This window comes from Eucyclogobius newberryi, unplaced genomic scaffold (genome assembly GCF_026437365.1).
Source record: "Eucyclogobius newberryi isolate DKJ021-1_F unplaced genomic scaffold, fEucNew1.0.hap1 SCAF_21, whole genome shotgun sequence".
Taxonomy (NCBI): Eukaryota; Metazoa; Chordata; class Actinopteri; order Gobiiformes; family Gobiidae; genus Eucyclogobius; species Eucyclogobius newberryi.
Window position 1 is genome coordinate 18,632,724 of NW_027315846.1, and position 21,951 is coordinate 18,654,674.

General features: G+C 42.8%; 1 protein-coding gene and 1 pseudogene across 1 annotated transcript; both read right to left on the bottom strand.

Annotated features, from left to right (window-relative positions):
- Positions 1 to 9,679: 9,679 nt before the first annotated feature.
- Positions 9,680 to 11,866, bottom strand: LOC140370705 (cytochrome P450 1B1 pseudogene; annotated as a pseudogene).
- Positions 11,867 to 12,690: 824 nt separating this feature from the next.
- On the bottom strand, positions 12,691 to 14,812 carry LOC140370503 (cytochrome P450 1B1-like). Its single transcript, XM_072457669.1, has one exon. The coding sequence runs from the start codon at positions 14,763 to 14,765 to the stop codon at positions 13,194 to 13,196; it is 1,572 nt and encodes a 523-aa protein (XP_072313770.1). The 5' UTR covers positions 14,766 to 14,812; the 3' UTR covers positions 12,691 to 13,193.
- Between the last annotated feature and the right edge of the window lie 7,139 nt (positions 14,813 to 21,951).

A 21,951-nucleotide genomic window follows, 5' to 3' on the forward strand; every position in this document is an offset into this window, starting at 1 on the left:
CTCTTCTAGCCAATTGTTATGACTGGTCCTGTCGTCAGGAGCTAAAGGGCAGATTGACTTTGGTTGAATAATAACCATAAGAGGACCAAGATATCCAGTAAAAGACTTGACATATAAAAACACAAAGAAACCTGAGATGAATGGTTAAACGCCTCTTATTTTGTCTGTTTTTAAGGCCATCTCATGTATGACCTTTAATGTGCATTCTCCAAACTGGATTAAACATATTTACATATTAGATATTACATATAACATAGAATCTTGATTGTTTTAAGTGCAGCTTTTACCCCATCGTATGCCTCTAGGTGTTTTTTTAAAAGCAAAAATAGTATTTTTTATGGCAGTCGAACTGTAAAAAAAGCAGTAGTATTAGTCATCTTCAAAGTGAAACATGGTTTTACATCAATAAACTGACTCAATATGAGGAGTACAACCGCTCTGTAGAAGCCAATAACCAGACACGTGGTCGTCTGTATTGTCTTCGGCGGCAGCCAAAGCTATAATCATACACTGTAAGACACAAAAGCCTTCAATAGCTGTGAGCAGCCCTGACAGCAGACAAGGAAGAGAGCGATGGAGTACCACACTGGATTATGTGACAATGATGTCATGGGACTATTGGTGCTGATGAGGGCCATATGTCGGAGTTCTGTGGGTGTTCTCTGCGTGCTTACATCCAAATCTGGGATTTTTCAATGATTGGCACTGTAGGTGACATTTTACAATTTACAAAGTTATTTTAATGTTATAACAGTGATTCTTGCAGAAAATCAGTTTGAAAACTCAACACGCTTTTAAATCGGTTGTGTCTTTTTGTGACCAACAACCAATAGATTACCATGGCAATTCAGATCTGTTCTTTTCTCCTATCATGGCACACTCAATATCAATCCTCAGCTTTTCTGTACATGAACAAACCTTGCAGGAGTGAGAGTCTATTTGCCATATTTGTCAATCAAACCTGTCATTGAAAAATGCCCCTAATGTTAGTGTTAGTGTTAAGTGCAGCAGGCCTTGGACATAGAAGTTGACAGAGAGTGTTCAAGATGAAGTCAGACAGTCTTGTCTTCTCTTGAGTTGTGAGTGTTCCAGGAAAGATGAGCTTGTCTGAGAACTCTTTTGAGGTTCTAATATTCTATTGGTATCACATCCTTACTCTCAGAGCACTCTTCCAATCCCTGCTGCCTCAAATGGGCGGCTGCTTCTTATTCTTTGTTTGAGTGATCCCACTTAGGCCACAGTCTAATAACCATTTCCTCTTCGACAGTGAGAATTTGGATCAAGCGCTGGATATAACTCCCAGCAGTGTGTTCCCTTGTGCTGATTGTGGCCCCGGCACTTTGTATACACTTGTGTATTCAGCATGTTGCACATAAATGCAGACAGTTGGATTATTTTGTTTTATATGCAGCTACTTAGGCTTCCAAAGCCACAAACTTGATTAAATTGGTTAAAGCCAAATGTGCATATGGATATCAGATGTTGTGCCCTCCGTCTCATTGTGCTGTCTTCTCTCTTCCACGCAATCTTGTAAACACTGCCAGTCATCATAGAAATGTACTGTATATGTATGACTTTCTCCACTTGTGCCCGTGGACCTGACATCCACAGTCATAGGCGGCCTGCTCGCTGTCACGTACCATCTCCCCGTGGGCTGCTGGACCTCCCTGCTGCTCAAGCTGTGTGACTTGGCAGTACACAGAGCACAGAGCACAGCACCCAGGAGGTCAGCGAGTGTGTGTGCTTTGGAGATAGGGACAAATGAGTGCAGTGTACAGTATATGATGAGGGTGTGTGCGTTCATGTGTGCCGCCTGTTTGTGTACTTTGTGCAGCATGTTAAGCCCCATTAAACAGGTGGCTCCACATGAGGGCCGCCTCCAGACCTTCCTCTGTGCTCACAGAAAACCTCCTGCAGTCCCCAGGTTCTTCTCTGGCTTTTCAGACTTCGATTCTCTCTATTTGTCCTGTTTGGGTTCATTGACATCTGCAGCATGGCTTCCTCTGTTCCTTTAGATGATTATTTTGGCCTGTTGCCTGAAATTTTATATATTTTGTCACATGGAATCCATTTAGGTTCTCTTTATTATAACCAAGTCGTGTTGTACAAAAGCGTAGTGAGCAAATTACAAAATGTGGATTGGAAGGCTCCCTAATCGTACATTGACCTTTTCCATAGATCTTTTTTTGGCTGCCTTGTCATGCTTAGAATAGTCTAAGCTCTTATCAGATTTAAAATATTTTCATTTTCATCTCTCTAACCAGATAGCATGCGGAGGCTATATTGGAATTCAAGGGTTTTTGAATTTCAAGCCCAACACAAACAGAGAAATTTTGGAAAAGTAAACCTGATATTTTGTTCTTTTCCAGTGTTGCTGAGGCAAAGAGGTGCCACAGAGGTCTGCTAAAAGGTCATTTCCTCATAAAGTCCCACATTATTGCGATGTATTTATACTTTTATAGCGCTGATAAATGTTCTTAGCCAGTCATTTCCTATTTTTGACTGTTTCCCATGTGTGTTGTAGTTGGCATCCTACGGTCTATATCTAAATATCAATCTGAAAAATGACCTCCACCAGCTTGACAAATGCCTCCATCTTGAATGATCTGCGGAAATGGGATGAGAACTTTTCTGTTTTTTCTTAGCTCCTAATTCGTCCCTGTCTGCTCTCTCTGAATTTGTTCATTCTTCAAATAGAGCAAACAAAGTTGGATTGCTACATGAGACTCTGGGTTCTTATGTAAAGGATGAGTAGTTATTTACATAGCTCTTCTGCATTTCTTGTTAGCCCCTTAAGTCTAATAAGTAAGAAAACAAACAAAACAAATCACGGTAGCGTTTCTTAAAAATGCATAAGCAAAGTGAAATATTTTACTTCAAGATCATAGTCATTAGTTTAAATATGGTGGGCCTTTCAACACATGGTTTTAGAATCAGTCAAATAAGCTCAACTTTCTAACAACTGAAACATTGTGCCTCTGCTTCACACACACTTGTACAAAGTCATTATCTGCTTGTGTTTTTGGCGCCTGATGGAGTGTTTCATAAAGACACAGATCACGGACAAAGGCCTGGTGGCTCTAATAAGGGATAATAGTTACCACCGCTCTCATGCTATTACAACCACTGGGTGACCACACAAACTTTATGAGTGGGAGATGGTCATCACCGAGTCACCGCAGCCATTAGGGAAACAGATGCATTATGGGATGCAGGCTTTTAAAAGTGATTGGCCCATGGCTCTTTGGCATGCATAGAAGGGTTTGGAGTATCCGTCTGTGCAACTGAGCCAGTAATTGTCACCAATGTTTATGTCAAAAATGTTCATCATTGCACATCCTGCATTACGGCTAAAGGGATTGTTTGCAGCACACCGCCATCTCCAATGATTGCTGGCTATACTTCGGTTAGTAGAACAATCATCGGAACCATTTCCTCCTCAATTCTCTCTCTATGGTTTGCTCAAAGTCGCTCTAAAATCAATAAATCCTGACAGATCAGGAAGAGGACGACAAGATGCAAGTGAATGTCATGACGACATGTTAAAGACTTTACAAGTGAATACTTCACCAGAGGACACTTTATTGTTAAGAACATTTCTTAACTGAGGGATTACACCGAAACATTTCTTAACAATAAAGTGTCCCCTGGTGAAGTATAAACATTTGCTAGCATAGCCAACAATTCCAAATTATGTGTGTGTGTGTGTGTGTGTGTGTGGCAGAACTGGGTTGGGAAAAAAATGAATTGCCTCTATGTATGTCTCTACATCTGCTGTTCATGTCCAACCATAAAACCTTAAATTTAATGTGAATTACAAAGTCTAATCTGTCCTATGCACTTAAAATACATTTTAAAATAACATTGTTGATTCTGCATTGATTAGCATGACTCAATGCCAATGTGACCAAACACAAAAAACTTGCCTAAGGCCAATTCAAAATAAGTGAGCAGTGACCCTTGGCTCTGGTGCCTTATCACATCCTGCTCTTCACTTTAAGTTAAGCTAACACGCTGCACCAAGGTCACTCATCATATTTACGACTGGTCTTAAATCAGAGCCCTGATGTACTGCACGCTAAATTCTTCCCTTCACAGAACATTATGAAACAAGAAGTAGGTGTGATGTCAGCTTGGGGCCACATGGAATGGGTGCCGAGGGACGCCATGATGGAATTCTGTTTTCCTGCCTGTTATTTTCCATTTTAACATTGCAAAGTGTGTATTGAGTTTTGTCTTTTCAGCTGGATAAGAAAAGATAAAATTATCCATGTGAAATACGAGAATGGCCTCTGACCTACAAAGATTTTAAATATTGTACCATTGAGTAGGATTTATATCTGTGAGGTTACACTACGAGCCCGTCCACACCAAGCAAATCCGCAAAGACAATCAGGTATTATCCACATAGAGTGGGCCTTTCAGGAGTCGAAATACTAAACTTTTTTAAATACTAAACTTTTTTAGTATTTATACCATTTCCCAGAGTGCAAAGATTTCAAAACACTGGTTTGGCGTCTACGCTGTTATGCCGTATTCACAACTTTTTTGTGAAGGTTGCCAAACACTAAGAGCAGCAACGTCAATGGCGCGATACAGCATTTTGCACTACGTTCTGTTTGTGTACAACCCATGTGCAGTGTTCAGCATATGCGCCACCATGAACCTGGCATCTGTATTACAACGTTTTCAGGCAACTTATGTCCAGGTGTGAATGTACACATTTAAAGAAATGGTTCCATGTTTACAGAAAACATTTGAGAAACTATTACCGTTTTGTCTCCGTGTGGATGTGGCCTAAGATATGGTAAAAATGCTCAGAAAGAGCGTGACCTGAGTTGCAAAAGACCTAAAATAGTTTGCAATTGCTTGGACTGCTGGGGGATTAGAGGTTTAGAAGTGGTGGTTTCTGACAAGCATTTGATTGTTGTGTTACAATTTGTGGTCAGTTCTTATGGTCATGACTCAGTGACACAAACAAGCTCAAGTTTAATGCCTTTGCCAAAGTTTGTTTTTGACCTTGAATTTTCCTGTTCTGTCAGAGCAAGTTCACATTTCATTTGATTTTTCCTCCATCAAAAAGTACTAGAAACTCGTGCCAATGTACATAGTTGGAGAAGAACATTGCTCACATAGCATGCTTCTATGTGCAAGTTTCTAGGATATTATGGAGTTTTCTCTGAAGAAAGAAGTGGATTGTAGCTGTTGGCTGCAGTGTCTGGCAGCACACAGACTGCTGTGATTCACCAAGACTAGTGTTGCTGAGACGGGACGTGGAGCCAGGAGGGAGCACAATGTCATATTTTTGCTGGCAGTGGAGAGAAAGACTACCTTGGAGGAGTTCTGCGCAGAGGCCTATACATCTTGGCAGACAGAGTTGGCTGGGCACGGGAGGAGTGAAGATTTTGGGGGAAGCAGGATTGGAATGGGATGGGACGGTGGGATGGGGGAGAGGGGGATTTTGCATGATGAGGGACCTAGGCTGTTACGGAGTCAGCCAAAGTCCAGGACTGGCTTAATGGGTTCTCCTCTGCTAAGTGATCCCAGTTTGGAGAATTGGAGCAGACATGCTGACTCCTGTCTTCCCTGAATCTATGCACTGCAGCAGGGCCTGGCACACGCAGAGGACACGGCAGAAAGAGAAGAGGCCTCACTTCCTGTGAACACACACTGACAAAACCATCAGCACCTGTGTCTGCTCCGATCCGCCTGAGTCACTGGCTGTCATTCATCCATGCTGGGCTCACCATTCCTCTGAGTCACTAAACAGTCGTTTACACGTTGTTACACACCTCCTCAAATGCCACTTTAGCGCCGGATTCAAAGCCTCAAAGCCTCTGCAGATTGTCAGGTGCTGTTTCTGGGGCGGATCACAGAGTCACGAGCTACCACATAGTAAAATAGTGGTGTTTACATATCTGAAACTGTTACCATTGCTATGGTAATTGGTCCTCAAAATGGCAGCATAAAACAAAGGGCTGAAACCAAAAAAAAAAAAAAAATCTCAAGTTTTCACATTATTACTTTCAGATTGTTTTTTGTTTTGTTGCATTTCCCTTTTGCTAATCTAAATCTACACAATTATGCCCCATTCATCATGAGGGGAAAATTAACTTAGTCTTATGTTATGATTCTGAATTATGTCATTGACCTGAGATCTGATCTTAAGTTAAGTCATTAAGGTTTGAGCCATGTGGGTATAATTTGCACCAAAAGTAATAGTATTTGAAAGCTGAGCTGCAGCTCTGTGTGAGTGGTCCCACCACCTCAGTGCTTCAGACAGAGAAAGCTCGATTTGTGGTTCATCTCTTCCTGGGCCTAAAGTGCATTATGTAATGTGCAGTAGTCTCTGCACTGACAGATAGTGAGTCTTTCTCTAAACAGAGGCTATGTCAAAACACTGTGAAATCACCCTCTTAAGAGTTGGGGATTGTTGTGAGTAATCAAGTCTGGTATGAGTTTAAAAGAATATTTCCAAGTAAGGCAGGAAGAGAGCAGGGCTGCGTGCTGAGCAGCCTGCACCTGAACGTCTCGCTCACAGACCAAAGCGCTGGCACGGGCACTAGTGTCATTAAATAATGCTATGAGATCATCCTGCCAAGGTTTACAGCTGAAACACAGTTTTTTTTTCTCACTTTTCATTTGTACTCTTGTTTGCAGATAGCACAAAGTCATTTATGCCAACTCATGACATGAACAGTTTACATGGAGAACTTGGCGCATGTCGGACACGATCATCTTGTGTGCATTTCCCCTTTGCATGTCCAGTTGAACCCAAGTCTCTAATGCTGCCAGGCTAAGTAAATACTGTCTCCGGAACCTTTTGTTAAGTCCTTGCATTTCCATAAGCAGCCTTCATCCCTCTTTGTTATTCTTTAGGATCCTCAACCTCCACTGGGGCTCACAGGATCTGCCCGGACCTTTCTCTATCCCATTGAGTCCCCCACGCACCTGCGCAGGACCGCTCACACTGCTATGAACTGAGCTTCATGTTAGAAGGTCACCGGGATGCCCCCTGACCACTTTCATCCAAATATGAACTCAGTATTTCTTCATGTATTGTAATGGTCTTAGTTTGAACAAGCGGCGGTCACGTCCACATCTCCACACGTAAAGAGGGGAATTCTGACAGGCAATCACAGCCCACTACAAAAGGAGAATACAAAAACAACTGAAATGAATCCTTATGAACACAAATAGCTCTTTGCTAAATTGTTTTGGGCTGGCAGCAAGCTGTGCCAAACAGTGCTTTGTGGAGCAGTCAAAGTGCAGGATGGCAGAGGGATTCCACCATTGTATTAAGGGAAGTTTAAGACAACTTTTTATTGGGGACACTTGTATTGCTGTTATTTTGGGCTTTTTCAAAATAAACTAAAACGAAACACATCAGTCAGATTTCCACAAAATGTATGAGACAATCCTCCAAAGACAAACCATTTTCTCTTTTCCGAAATAATAACACACTAAGGGGACAGTATGTTTTATAGCATTTTAAATAGTTTGTCCAGCACAGCAGCGACATGACGAGATAGCAAATAAACATGATTTCCATATAATAACATTTTCTTTCAAGATTTGTGAGGAGAACATACAATAAAGGAAAGTCCAAGAGAGGTGCAAACGGCTTGAATGCAAGCTCCACACCCTTCAATTTGAGAACATCACATTACACCACTTCCTGTTTTGGCAGTCAACATCACTATTGGACTTAAATCAGAGGAGACAGGCCTGTTCATTTTCCATATCAAACTAAATTGACCACTTAGTGTGAGTGACTGCGCCGGACTCCCATTTGTGAACGCAAACCACATGAGCCTTTCGCACTGACCAACGCGGATCACTTCCTCCAACACTTCCTCAAAATAGGTCCACGGAATATGGAAAGAAGGGCAGCGGATGGAATGAAATATTGTGTTTGCGTACATGAAAGGTCTCCACTGCCACTGCTCCAAAACAGAAAAAAACAACACGCCTACGACAAAAGGACAACCAGAAGGTCAAAGGTCATGTGTGGTTGAATTAAATGCTAAAAGATTGCATGATTTAGCAAGGATCTCCATTGGAACAACATTGCAGTTCCTGTTTTGCGTCTGTTACTAAATTCTATGGCGGGGAAACACAACAAAAAACTCTGGAATACATTAGCTTGTATCGAAATGCAAAGTGCAACAATTTCCACTTTCCGCGGTCTTTTGTGAAGCATAAAAAGAAAAGGAGGGGGAAAAAATCAAGCCAACGTCTACAGCTCTATTATGTAATCTAACTTAAATGTTCAAATTTTCTCCTGCTAAACCTCGAGTTAACGCAAAGATCTTAGCTGTTGGCCTCATGTCTGCTCTTTTTATTAAAATACAGATCCTATTTACTCTGATTCTGAGAAAACGTTTATGGAGTTGCACACTTACATATTTTCACAAGGGGAAGAAAAAGTACAATAACAATCTCAACTGCTGTTTGGGTTTCGTCTTTGGATTGAGAACGAACGCTGCTGTGGTCATAGTTGGTGTGGAGTGCAGCGCTGTAGACAGAACTGGTGAAAATGTACGCGAGATCCGAGCCAACGCTATGATCAATGTTCTGTTTTGTTTCCGCAGATGATGGCAGTGAACAGCGGACATTTCTTTTTTCCTGCATGTAACTCTACCTCTGCTGTGTGTCAGACAAATTTGGATGCAGCGCTGAACGGAGCTGGAAGAAGACGTTGTGGGAGGTCACTCAGCGGCAATGCGTACGTGCAGAATGAGCTCGCAGGAGTGTCGGCCTGAAACACTTTCTGTTTTCTTTTCGAGGAGTGAGAGTCCACAGGTTGAGGGGTCGCGGGGTATGTGCGTCCAGCATCGAGAAGGGAGTCATTCAGCCCACATTTCACTGATGTTTTGGGAAATGCTTATGGAAACGCTGGGGGGGAGGTCAGGCGCACCATTCCTCCCTTTAGGAGTCCTTGCGGTGTGGAGTAATCACAGCAATAGAACAGAATGTCTCTCTAGCTAGCTCTGTCTGTGGAAATGCTCCGAATTCATGTCTCCTTCTGAGTTTATTCGCAGCGCCGCAACCGCAAGCACGCAGGTGGAGAGACGTCCCGGGACGCGGGGGCCGACTGATGAAAACAGAACCGATGAAGTAAACCACCAACTCCTGGACATAAGTCACTGTAATCGTCCGCACACAAGAGGAAATTAGGTTCCATTGATGCAACGGCAGCTAGCAAAAAAACTTTCATGAGAAGCTATGGAAAGGCCAATTAGTATGACAGGAACTAACAAACACAGGTGGCCTATGTCAGAACGGGTCATGACTGACGCCTGGGAAAGTCTAGTTCTATATATGTCTGTATATATTCAGAACTCAGCAGGGCCTACCGTGGAGACGATAGTGTGTTTGCTTTGAGTAGCCAGTATTAGCTCTGATGTCAGTTAAATGCACGGACAGTTTGTCTTTTCAATGTGTTCCTAATACAGAGATGACATCAGTGAGAAGTGCAGAGGAGGCCTATGAAAGTTGGATGAGAGGAGCTGGAGGTGGTGCGCTCCGAGAACAACAGCATGCATGGCCGCTAACCCGCATGAATCTTTTAACGACAGTACAAACCAGACATCAGGGGGGTATTATCATCCGTTTGACCCCTCTGACCTGCCCAGCTCTGAACAGGGAGTCTGCTTTGACTGAACGCACATTCTCACATATTTTATCCATTTATTACATCGTTATATTTGGTTACACTACAATATATAATACACAATAGATTACACGGAACAGGCATAATTACAGCTTGGAAACAATTTTCAATATGTACAAATAGTAGCTCTGCATTGTGTTACTAGCAGTGTTATAAATGGTGCAAGATGTGGGCTGCCTCACTGTTGAGTAAATAGCAAGCATAAAAGTGATAGCACAATTATGTCTGTATAAAAAAAAACTTTAACAGTCAATCTTATAATCTGACACAGTAATTCAGCTAAATAATGATCAGAAACTAAAAATAGCTTTTTATGGTTCCCACAAGAGTGGATTTTATCACTGTAATCAAGCGTTTGATCCAGTGCAGTGCAAGCTTTTTCTGTTTGTCACTGTTTGTCATACAGTTGCGTTTTAAATGTGATTTGCAATTTAACTGTATCAATATATTGCACTGAATAGCAAATAGTGTATGGTTGTAAACTGATTATTTGTCTTTGAGTGGGTCTCCCCTGAACTTGGCTGAGATCTTGTAATTCAAAGGCTTCAGCGTTAACCCATATGTGCAGTTCATGGTCAGATCTTCACTGGGGCATTTCTCAAAGTTACATTGATGCAATAATATGGCAAAAAACAAGAAGATCTCAACTTTTGCAATCTGGTCCCCAATGCATCGCCTTTTCCCAGCAGAGAAGATCATGATGTTGTTAGTGATATCTTTGTCCAGGGAGCCATTCTCATCCAGGAAGCGCGAGGGGTCAAAGTTGTGTGGCTCCTTCCACTTCAAAGGGTCATGATTGATGGACCACTGGTTAATGAAGACCACCGTGTCTTTGGGGATGTGGCAGCCCTCAATCGTGACGTCTGAAGTGGTGGAATGGGGGATGGTGATGGGGACGAAGCTGGTAAAGCGCATGGTCTCATAGATGAAGGCGTCCACATAGGCCAGCTGACCTCTGTCTTCCACTGAAGGTAACCTGCTTCGCCCCACCACCTGGTCAATGAGTTGTTGGAGTTTGGTTTGCATATGGGGGTGTTTGGCCAGGAGTAGCAGCAGCCAGTGCAGTGCAGTGGAGACAGTGTCGAGACCAGCTCCAATCAGGTCTGCAACGGTTCCCTCTGTGTGGTCAGTAGTCAGCCCATTAGGACTGTGATCTTTATCAATAACCCCAATGAATGCATCACTCATGTCACGGGTTACCTCAGGGTCAAAGGTCTCTCTGTGCTGCTCTACCTTGTCACGAACAAACGTAAAGAACTCTTTATTCAAGTTTTGGAAATTCTTGAAAACACTGCGGACCGGATTGGGAAAAGACTGAAGCCATGGCATCACATCCACTAAACTGCCGGCCCCCACAGTCTCTCCAAACATATTTACTCTTTGTAACAAGGCTCGAAACTCCATATCGTCATGTCCATAGCGCTTTCCAAAGCACAGAGCACAAATCACATTGGCTGCAGCGACTGTCAGCTCATGAGCTGGGTTGAAATACTGGGCCTGAGAGCTGTGTTGAAGAAAAATCTCCACTAGTTCTGTGGCTTCAGCCACAATTTGTTGCTCAAAGGCTTTTTTGGTTTGGCTATTGGCTGATGAGAAAGCTCTGATTGTTGACTGGGTAATTTTCCTGTGCAACTGCCACTGTTTGCTGTAATTAGTGAAAGTCATACTTTTGCCCCCTGAAACAACTTGGAAAGACACAAAGTTTGGTCTGCCTGCAAACTCAGCGCTGTGCTGAATGAGAGCCTGTCGGATGGCCTTGTCTCCGTTCAGGACCACAATGTCACTGCAGCCCAGGCGGATCTGGTACACGTTGCCATACTTCTTAGCCAGCCTGGCAAAGGTGATGTGGGGCATCTGTCCCAGCTGCATGGCATTGCCCACCACTGGCCAGGCAAACGGTCCGGGCAGTCTTCTCTTGAGCCAGAAGTTTCGGACCCACAAACAGGCTTCCAAACAGAAGAGGAACACAAACGTTGCCACAAGAGCTGGCTGAACCTGCCCACTCCATTCTCTGATGAGGCTGCTGCCCTTCAGGCCAAACTCACTGTCCACTTGATCCATCCTCTTAAAAATATTTGGGTGCGTGTGGATGAAGTTGTTATAAAAAAGTTGCTCACAAGTTATCCTGATCCTTCTCCTTGGTGTCAAGTCAACTGATAATGTTCTGGTGCCGAGCTGAGGCTCCTCTGATGACCATGTGGTACAGTGCACCTTCAAGTCTTACCACTTTGCTTATATGTTCTCTATTGTGGGAGGGGTCAACGACTCAAGTTTTGACTATCTCTCCCCTCCCATATTGACCACTATGTGCAAACCTTAGTCCCACATTCCTGCTTTGGCCACTTTCCAACTGTGTCCCTTGACACTGGCCAAGGCTGCTCAGAATATTCAATATGCATCACTCTATGACTGAAAACAGGGACGCTATTCACTGAAATCTTAAAAAGTTATAAATTTGTTGTGAATTTTTTGTGTTAAATAGAGAATCAGTAGCAATTTATAGTTCTTTGCACTTTGTGAGGGAAGTGTTTTTCTTCACAGCGAGTTAGTATTGTCACTCTGCTCACTATGGTAATGTGCTTTCAGTATTTAGCCTTGAAATCTGTATTGGCTGTTTGGTGTGCACTGTGAAGATAAGTGTAAGTGTGATGAATAATGACACCCATTTAGGACATAAAAAATAATCTTAATATTATTTTATTTTTATTTTTTTCAAATACAAACACTTCATCTCTTTATTGATTCAGTTTGGATAGCTTATTTGTCACTTAATACTTGATTAACAGAATCGTATTTTGAATGCATATAAAACATTCCCGGATCATCAACAAGGTTTTGTGACCTTCCAAAAACAGGAAAAAAAAACTTGTCAGTGTAATCTCCTTCCTCTTGAGAGCACGATATAGCTTTAAAATAATGCATTTGTAACATTCCACAGTTTCTGGGCTAGAATCTGATCAAAATGTTTTTTATTTCAAATGCCGTAAATACTCTCTCTCCCTGACTTTAATCAATACACCCCACTCCTCAATATAGTCTTATAAATGTCTTCATATACTTCTGGTACAGTAGATACATGACATTTCATTGTAAATATACCTGAACATCATAAACTTCTCATGTAATATTTATCGTGACAATGGTTAAAACGTTTAAAACAACAAAAACATATTACTTTTCATTTAATCATTTGTAAATAGTCACGAATAACGTTGACATCACAGCAAATCTCAGACATGTAGTGATGGTTTAGATTTTGCTGGTATACATTACTTCAATAATATACAATGTCGTGATGCACAAACAGATTATGATCAAGTATTAAGTTGTTTGTGATGCATACATTTAATATTCACTCTACAATTGTTTAAACTTGATCTATTTCATTACAGTTCAAACACACGTTCCATGTTTAATGAAATATCACATTTAAAAAAGAACATGTTATAACAATAAGCTTTAGTGCAGTCATGTCCATACTCATTGGTGCTAAATGTCACAGTATGAAACAGGCTGTTCATGCCGGGGACACTAAGCCTAGCAGCTTTCCCTTCAGCTCGGCTCGGAGACAGAAGTGGAGGGGCTTCAGCGTCAGCCCGTAGGAGCAGTCTAGAGAGACCACAGCAGACGGGTCACTCTCAAAGCAGCACTGATGCAGCAGGATGGCTGTGAATAAAAACACTTCCACTTTGGCGACCTGGTCACCAATGCAGCGTCTTTTACCTGTGGAGAAAATCATGACACTGGTGGTCAGGTCCTTGTTCAGCGCTCCGTTCTCGTCCAGGAAACGCGTGGGGTCAAATATCTCAGGAGCTGTCCACTTGAGAGGGTCGTGGTTTACTGACCACTGGTTGATGAAGACTACGGTGTCTTTGGGGATGTGCAGGCCTTCAATGATGACGTCTGCTGTTGTGGAGTGTGGGATAGTGACTGGGACAAAGCTGGTGAAGCGCATGGCCTCGTAGATGAAAGCGTCCAGGTAGGGCATGCTGTGCCTGTCCTCGGCGGTCGGGAGCCTGTCTGGACCCACCACTTTGTCTATGACAGCATGCAGTTTGGCCTGAATGTCTGGGTACTTGATCAGGAGAAGGATGATCCACTGCATGGCTGAAGACACAGTGTCCTGACCCGCTCCGATCAGATCTGTCACCGTTGCCTCCACAAACTCTTTGCTCAGTCCATTGTCGCTCCCATGCTCGATCACATTTAGGATGGCATCGCTCATGTCCCGGTTCACATCTGGGTCAAAAGTCTCTCTGTGTTGCTCAACTTTATCTTTCACAAATGTGAAGAACTCCTCATTAAGGCTTTTGAAGTTTTCATAGACACTTCGTACAGGGTTAGGGAAAGACTGCAGCCAGGGCATGACATCCACCAAACTGCCGGCTCCTACGGTCTCACCAAACCTATTCATTCTCTTCAGCAGAGTCCTGAACTCCAAGTCTTCATGGCCGTAGCGCCGCCCGAAGCACAGGGCACACATGACGTTAGCAGCAGCCACTGGGAATTCATTAGATGGGTCAAAATATTGTCCATTTGCACTTTGCTGCAGGAATATCTGCACCAACTCCATGGCCTCGGCTGTGACGTGTTGCTCAAAGGCTTTTTTAGTTTGACTGTTTGCTGAGGAAAATGCTCGGAGGCTGGATTGGGCAATTTTCCTGTGTACTTTCCACTGTTTGCTGTAACTAGTAAAAGTCAGACTCCTGCCTCCAGAAATCATTTGAAACGACACAAAGTTTGGTCTGCCTGCAAACTCAGCGCTGTGCTGAATGAGAGCCTGATGAATGGCCTTGTCTCCGTTCAGGACCACGATGTCACTGCAGCCCAGGCGGATCTGGTACACGTTGCCATACTTCTTAGCCAGCCTGGCGAAGGTGATGTGGGGCATCTGTCCCAGCTGCATGGCATTGCCCACCACTGGCCAGGCAAACGGTCCGGGCAGTCTTCTCTTGAGCCGGAAGTTTCGGACCCACAAACAGGCTTCCAAACAGAAGAGGAACACAAACGTTGCCACAAGAGCTGGCTGAACCTGCCCACTCCATTCTCTGATGAGGCTGCTGCCCTTCAGGCCAAACTCACTGTCCATTGTAGAAAATGTTTACACAAAATTCTCCTTTTTAATTAATTATGGATGGTAGAAAAAAAATAGACAATTCTTTTTTTAATTTGAATGAAAAGCCTACTTGAATATATTAGTTAGTTTGCTGTCCTTTCTCAAATCGTAAGGATTAAGTGTGTGCTTTTTGCTTCTCCGCACTCTTATATGTTTAGCAGCTGTGGGCAGGGCTCAAGATCACTTTCATACTCCTCCCATTGTAGTAGCAGCAAACCCCTCCACATGATCCCGCGCTGTCGCTCCGTGTCGGAGGCGCGCGCTGCAGTGAGCGTCCTGGGACCGGCACAGAGCGCGGACACTGCCGCACGTAACGTGACCGGACGGGTCCCAACGCACCGAGTGTGTTTGTTTGTCTTTTACAATTTATGACAAGAGACCGAGCGCTTTTTTAAATGTTAGTTTTGATTCTGATTGCTTTTTTTTTGGAACTTGAGTTTGTCTCTGTAATATACTTTCAATATTACGCTGATGTGATCGTGAAGAAAAACTAAAGGGCTTTTGAAGAAAGAAAGAAGAAATAAATTGCATTGTTTTAACTTATTCTAATCCTGTCAGTTAGCAAACTTTGTATATTGCAGTAGGTTAGGCTTGTAGACTTAAGTTTAGTTGTAGGTTATAGCACAAAGGAAATATTTTGACTTGAATTGATAGGTTTAATTAACCGAAAAAAACAGACACATTTTATATGTAAGGCCCAAAGTCACTGGGACAGACTCCAGTCACGGGAAAAGCGGTAGAAGATGAATGAATGTTTTATGGTAAAATAAGAATCAGAATCAACCTGATTGTCTTCCACTTGTTTGTGTTAAATTTGAAATCTTTGCCAAAGCGTGTTTTCCCGTGTTGCTAAGGTGACTTTTGGGGTCCATAACATAATGATTAATAATAAACGTTGTAATAATAATAAACTTCATGATCATCATTGACGTGTACAGCATTAAAAAAGGCAATTATTGATTTTGGGACTATGAAATTATTTCATGAAATGTTACAAATGATTTGATGAAAGTAACTTTTGAAAAAGTGTAAACAAGTCAAATGGCATTTTATTTCAGCCAGCAGACTCAAGCATCATCAAACAAACATCATGGCTCTTCACCACACTTTTTGCTTCATACGATAAATTTGACCAAATTGAGTTGCTGTTGTTATATTTTTTTTGTGCGTTCACAGCGACAAATTAACAAATTTGTCCCACTTTACTAATACTTCTAAAAATCAAACATGTGTTTGAGAAGGATTGTGTAATATTTCTGATATTTTCCTTCTCTGATAAAAAATAGACATCTAGAGCTTTTGAACAATGTTTTACATTCACGATTTCAAGGCATTTGAACAACAACAACAACAACAACAACAACAACAACAACAACAACAACAACAACAGCTGCAACAGCTGCAACAGCCACAACAACAAAGAAGAGTATTTTCCTAAACATATCTCACTCTTATTGTCCCACATTGGGAAAATGTCTGTGTTGCAATGCAAGAACAAGACCAGCAGAAGAATACAATTGTTTTTTTTTTTTATAGTAAAACAAATAAAGATGAATAACTTTATACTTTAGATCTAACATTTAACTGGAAAGTTAGGTTGTTCTGTCAACTGTACAAACGTTTACAAAGTGAATATCTCCAGCCACTCATCATCCAAGGAGCATCTGCAGTTCTAGAATATTAAAAATGCATACTCTAACATATATATAATACTATATATAGGTAAAATATAGGCCTAATAAAATAAAATAAAGTAAAACTTGTACAATATGGTTGTATACAGCGCATGAACCGGTAACATTAAGGTACAGGCCTAATGTTCACACCCCATGATAGCCTCATTTTGCCTCTCTGGCCAAAAAAGCTCTATAAGCTTAATTAATTATTAATTAATTAATTTGTGATTATATATGTTTTTGCCTGTAGCAAAAATAGTTGTACATAATTTAATTTTAAAAGTCAGGGAGAACACCAGAAACAACGGTTGATACGTCAATATTAATATTTAGTTTAAAATCGAATTTTATTGCAACATAAAAGGTGGTACATTTGTTCATTGTAAGTTATGTTTTATATAGGTTCTAAGAATGGCTTATGGGACTATATATAGAATGTTTGTTTTGAAAGTGTTGCATGATGAGTGTGTTGCATGTCGCAGACCGCATGCTCTTCCACATTTTGTGTCACAGATATCGTGTTTAGGGCTCCACTAAAACAATGCTGCTCTCACTGCTGCCCTTAACAATATGCTTACAATTTGACGTGGGCTCACACCACAGCCACGTATGGTTTCACAGCTCCTATTCATGCTCCAACTGTGAAAACAAACAAAAAGGAAAAAACAAAAGCCAAACACTTTTTACATTCATGTACTTTTAAATCCCATTGAGCTGTCTGAGAAATGCGGTGTGGCTGTGCACCAAAGCCTCAAGAATGATTCTTGGTTAACCCGAAACACAGCCAAGTCTTTCAATCCACTGTGGCTGTTGTGGGGAAGACTGTTTCTTCTCTTTCCCTATAGGTACCCCCCTCCTCATCCACCATCTTGGGCCCACTGCTCGTACACATGTGGCCCATCACATCCACATCATGCTAATGAAGGCCAGGTTCGTGGTGGAACTGTTGGAGCGAGGGGGCCGGGCTGCGTGTGGCTGCTGTGTTTACCCCCTTGTGTAACCTGGCTGTGAAAGGTCGGCCATGACCCCAGGATGACTCTGTGGGTCTGGGGTACTATTCCCTGCTGCTGTGTGTTGCTTGTGCTGGGCCTGTAGCAGACGGACAGGCGGGTGGGTACTCCCTCTCCCATTGGTAGACTAAAGCCTGAGCTCTGGCTCTGGAGCTAATCATTGTTTACTAGTCTCATTTCCACTTCTCAGTAAGCTACTGTCACGCACAGCACCGACAGGAGGAAGGAAGAGGGGTGTGCTTGAGGGTCCCACAGGCAGCGGGGAACTGGTGGGGAACAGATGAGTGGTTAGAGAGCAGCCTTTTCTTTTTCTATCCTAGGAAAACTGTTAATAGGTTTTGCAATATTACAACCACTATTATGCCATCTATTGGGGAACCAGGGAATTCTTCTTTCTAAAAAGCTCCTCAAGGATTAATATATAATAATAATATATATATTTGCTACATTCCCTAATAAGCCAAGTTACCAAACATATTCGGCAATACTATTATCAATGATTAAAAAAAACATTTTATTTAACAGCGCCTTTCTAGACACTCTAAGACAAACAGCTAAATTAAGGATTATTGAGACTGATCCTGACTCTAAAATAGCAGAAGAAAATATGTTGCGCTTGTGAAGACACAGACAGCCCTCTGGAGAGCCAGGAGGTGACCACAGGACACTGGTTGTTAGGAATGGTGCAGTTTTCTGTGAGAGTACGGAGCTGGCCAAACCACACTGTGAGAAAATGTGTGGAGACTTGTCACTGTCTGTCCTGAGTCTGTCTGTGGCAGAGGGCCAGTGTGGACAGCCAAGGACACTGTTTGCTTCTCTTTCTGCTGACCTCAGGCAGAAGGAAAGAAACTCAAAATACTACACATGTTGTAACTGCTTAAATTAGTAATACTTCTGCTGTATTGCTGTTTGAGTAAAAATAACATTCCACAAATGCACAAAATGCACATTCCATGATGACCATGAATGATTTGTTAAAAAATATATACTTTTTGCAGGGTTTTTAGTACGCTGAGAAGTGCCGCTGTGAGAGGTGATGGTCATGTAACTGATCGTGCTTCTCGTTTATTACAGCGATGAGACTGTTTTTTGTTCATAACACAGTGGTGTATTTCTCTGTTTACATGCATTCATGTGGTGATTTGTTTGCTTGCAGAAGTGGATATGAAGATGAGGAGCTGAGTTTGCGTGCTGTGGCGGTGTTGCATGCACACGCAGCCCAGTCACTGAACTCCAGTTTCCCCAGGGCGTAGAGGGGCCCGTAACTGAGGGATTCAAATGAGACTGTGGAGCACATCAGCACAAATGTCTTCCAGATGATCCTGATTCTAAGCTCATCAGACCGTCTGAGGCAGTCAGTGAGACACTGCTCCTTACATTGCAAATACAAACATATACCTAATGCTAATACTGCTAATACTACCTCTCTGATATTCCACTTTTATTCTGACTGACTGACTGACTACAAATTCATCTTTATGTACAAACGCGTTGGCTATTAAGTGTAGTAATATAAAAAGAGCATACAACATATAAACTCACAGCCCTTATACATAAGTCTTTATGGAAGGAATTCTAGTATCACAATGATATTGTTTTGGAGCCTGAAGGTGGAGAGTGAAGCCTGAGTGAAGCCTGAGTGAAGCCTGAGTGAAGCCTGAGTGAAGCCTGAGTGAAGCCTGAGAATGGAGAGTAAAGTCTGAAACTGGACAGCTGTGTCTGAAGCTGTAGAGCTGAGTCTGAAACTGGACAGCTGAGTCTGAAACTGGACAGCTGAGTCTGAAGCTGAAGAGCTGAGTCTGAAACTGGACAGCTGAGTCTGAAGCTGAAGAGCTGAGTCTGAAACTGGACAGCTGAGTCTGAAACTGGACAGCTGAGTCTGAAACTGGACAGCTGAGTCTGAAGCTGAAGAGAGGAGCTTGAAGATGGAGAGAGGAGTCTGAAGCTGGAGAGAGGAGTCTGAAGCTGAGTCTGAAGCTGGAGAGAGGAGTCTGAAGCTGGAGAGAGGAGTCTGAAGCTGAGTCTGAAGCTGGAGAGAGGAGTCTGAAGCTGAGTCTGAAGCTGGAGAGCTGAGTCTGAAGCTGGAGAGAGGAGTCTGAAGCTGGAGAGAGGAGTCTGAAGCTGAGTCTGAAGCTGGAGAGCTGAGTCTGAAACTGGACAGCTGAGTCTGAAGCTGAAGAGAGGAGCTTGAAGATGGAGAGAGGAGTCTGAAGCTGGAGAGAGGAGTCTGAAGCTGAGTCTGAAGCTGGAGAGAGGAGTCTGAAGCTGGAGAGAGGAGTCTGAAGCTGAGTCTGAAGCTGGAGAGAGGAGTCTGAAGCTGAGTCTGAAGCTGGAGAGAGGAGTCTGAAGCTGAGTCTGAAGCTGGAGAGCTGAGTCTGAAGCTGGAGAGAGGAGTCTGAAGCTGGAGAGAGGAGTCTGAAGCTGAGTCTGAAGCTGGAGAGCTGAGTCTGAAGCTGGAGAGAGGAGTCTGAAGCTGAGTCTGAAGCTGGAGAGAGGAGTCTGAAGCAGGAGAGAGGAGTCTGAAGCTGAGTCTGAAGCTGGAGAGAGGAGTCTGAAGCTGAGTCTGAAGCTGGAGAGAGGAGTCTGAAGCAGGAGAGAGGAGTCTGAAGCTGAGTCTGAAGCTGGAGAGAGGAGTCTAAAGCTGGAGAGAGGAGTCTGAAGCAGGAGAGAGGAGTCTGAAGCTGAGTCTGAAGCTGGAGAGAGGAGTCTGAAGCTGAGTCTGAAGCTGGAGAGAGGAGTCTGAAGCTGAGTCTGAAGCTGGAGAGCTGAGTCTGAAGCTGGAGAGAGGAGTCTGAAGCTGAGTCTGAAGCTGGAGAGAGGAGTCTGAAGCTGGAGAGAGGAGTCTGAAGCTGGAGAGAGGAGTCTGAAGCTGAGTCTGAAGCTGGAGAGAGGAGTCTGAAGCTGAGTCTGAAGCTGGAGAGAGGAGTCTGAAGCTGGAGAGAGGAGTCTGAAGCTGGAGAGAGGAGTCTGAAGCTGAGTCTGAAGCTGGAGAGCTGAGTCTGAAGCTGGAGAGCTGAGTCTGAAGCTGGAGAGAGGAGTCTGAAGCTGGAGAGAGGAGTCTGAAGCTGGAGAGAGGAGTCTGAAGCTGGAGAGAGTAGTCTGAAGCTGAGTCTGAAGCTGGAGAGCTGAGTCTGAAGCTGGAGAGAGGAGTCTGAAGCTGGAGAGCTGAGTCTGAAGCTGGAGAGAGGAGTCTGAAGCTGGAGAGAGGAGTCTGAAGCTGGAGAGAGGAGTCTTGCATCTGCAGCAGTCAATGTGTGACTATCAGTTATAGTGACTTGCTCATGGACCTCTTCAGATCCAGTCAGGATTACAAGGAGAACATTAGTGTCAGGGCTTCAACACTCTATTGCACCTTTGCAGATGGGAAAGGAATCAAGTGACAATTGTGTAGTGGATAATAAATGGAACAGTCAAAACAGAGTGAAAAAAACTACAAATCATATTTAATCAACATTAAACCTACTAAAAGCCTGCCCCATAACAACTACTCAATATGATAATCTTCTAAACACTGACTTCAATATATCAACATTTAAATCAAAAAAGGTATTTTGTTCACATGAATGTGCAAAGTTTTCAATCAAAAATGTACGTTATTAGATTTGTATTCTCTGAAACATGGCTGACCTCCAGGATCTTAGACGCTGACATTTCATTGGACAATTATAATATATTCCGCTGGGATAAAGTCAAAAAGTTTTGAATACATAGTTCTAGAGGTGGGTTTGGGTAAAATGACAGTTGTAGGGTTTTATCATCCTCCGTCTGCGCCTGTCGCTGAGCTGGAAGACTTCTTTACTTTCCTCTTCACTTTGATCATTCTGAGTTGCTTGTTGCAGGAGACATGAACATCGATTGGTCCAAAACTTCTGACAGTCTAAAAAACGATTGTAATGAATGAAACCTCTCACAACTTATTACTGCGCCCACCCGACCTGACGCTAAAGATCCTCTTAAAGCAACATTACTGGACATTATCTTAAGCAACAAGCCTCAGAATTACCAATGTAGTGGTATTTCTGTCTGATCTGTACTATAGTGACACTAGTATCCAGAACACAGCACAGCACTGGACTTTTTCAATAAAACATGAAATGCTATCACTGATGAACAGGCTCCTTTTAAAAGAGTCACAAATAAGAATAATCCCTGGTTCTGTCCAGACATCGCAGTATGATCTTGAGAGCGTGACAAAGCCTGGTCAAATCAGCAGCAGTCTTGTCATAAATCAAATCAAATCAAATCAATTTATTTTTGTAAGGCCCAAAATCACAACAACAGTTGCCTCTGAGGGCCACAGGGAGAAATGAATCAACAATGTCTGTGGTGGCGATGAAGTCAGACAATGTCTGTGGTGGCGAGGGACGATGTCCCAGGGTCCTCTGTCCTTAGACTCTCCTTCTCGGCCAGGAAAAACTACAAAAAAACCTCTTTGGGAAAAAAGCGTAGAAACCTGGAGGAGTTCCAGTGAAG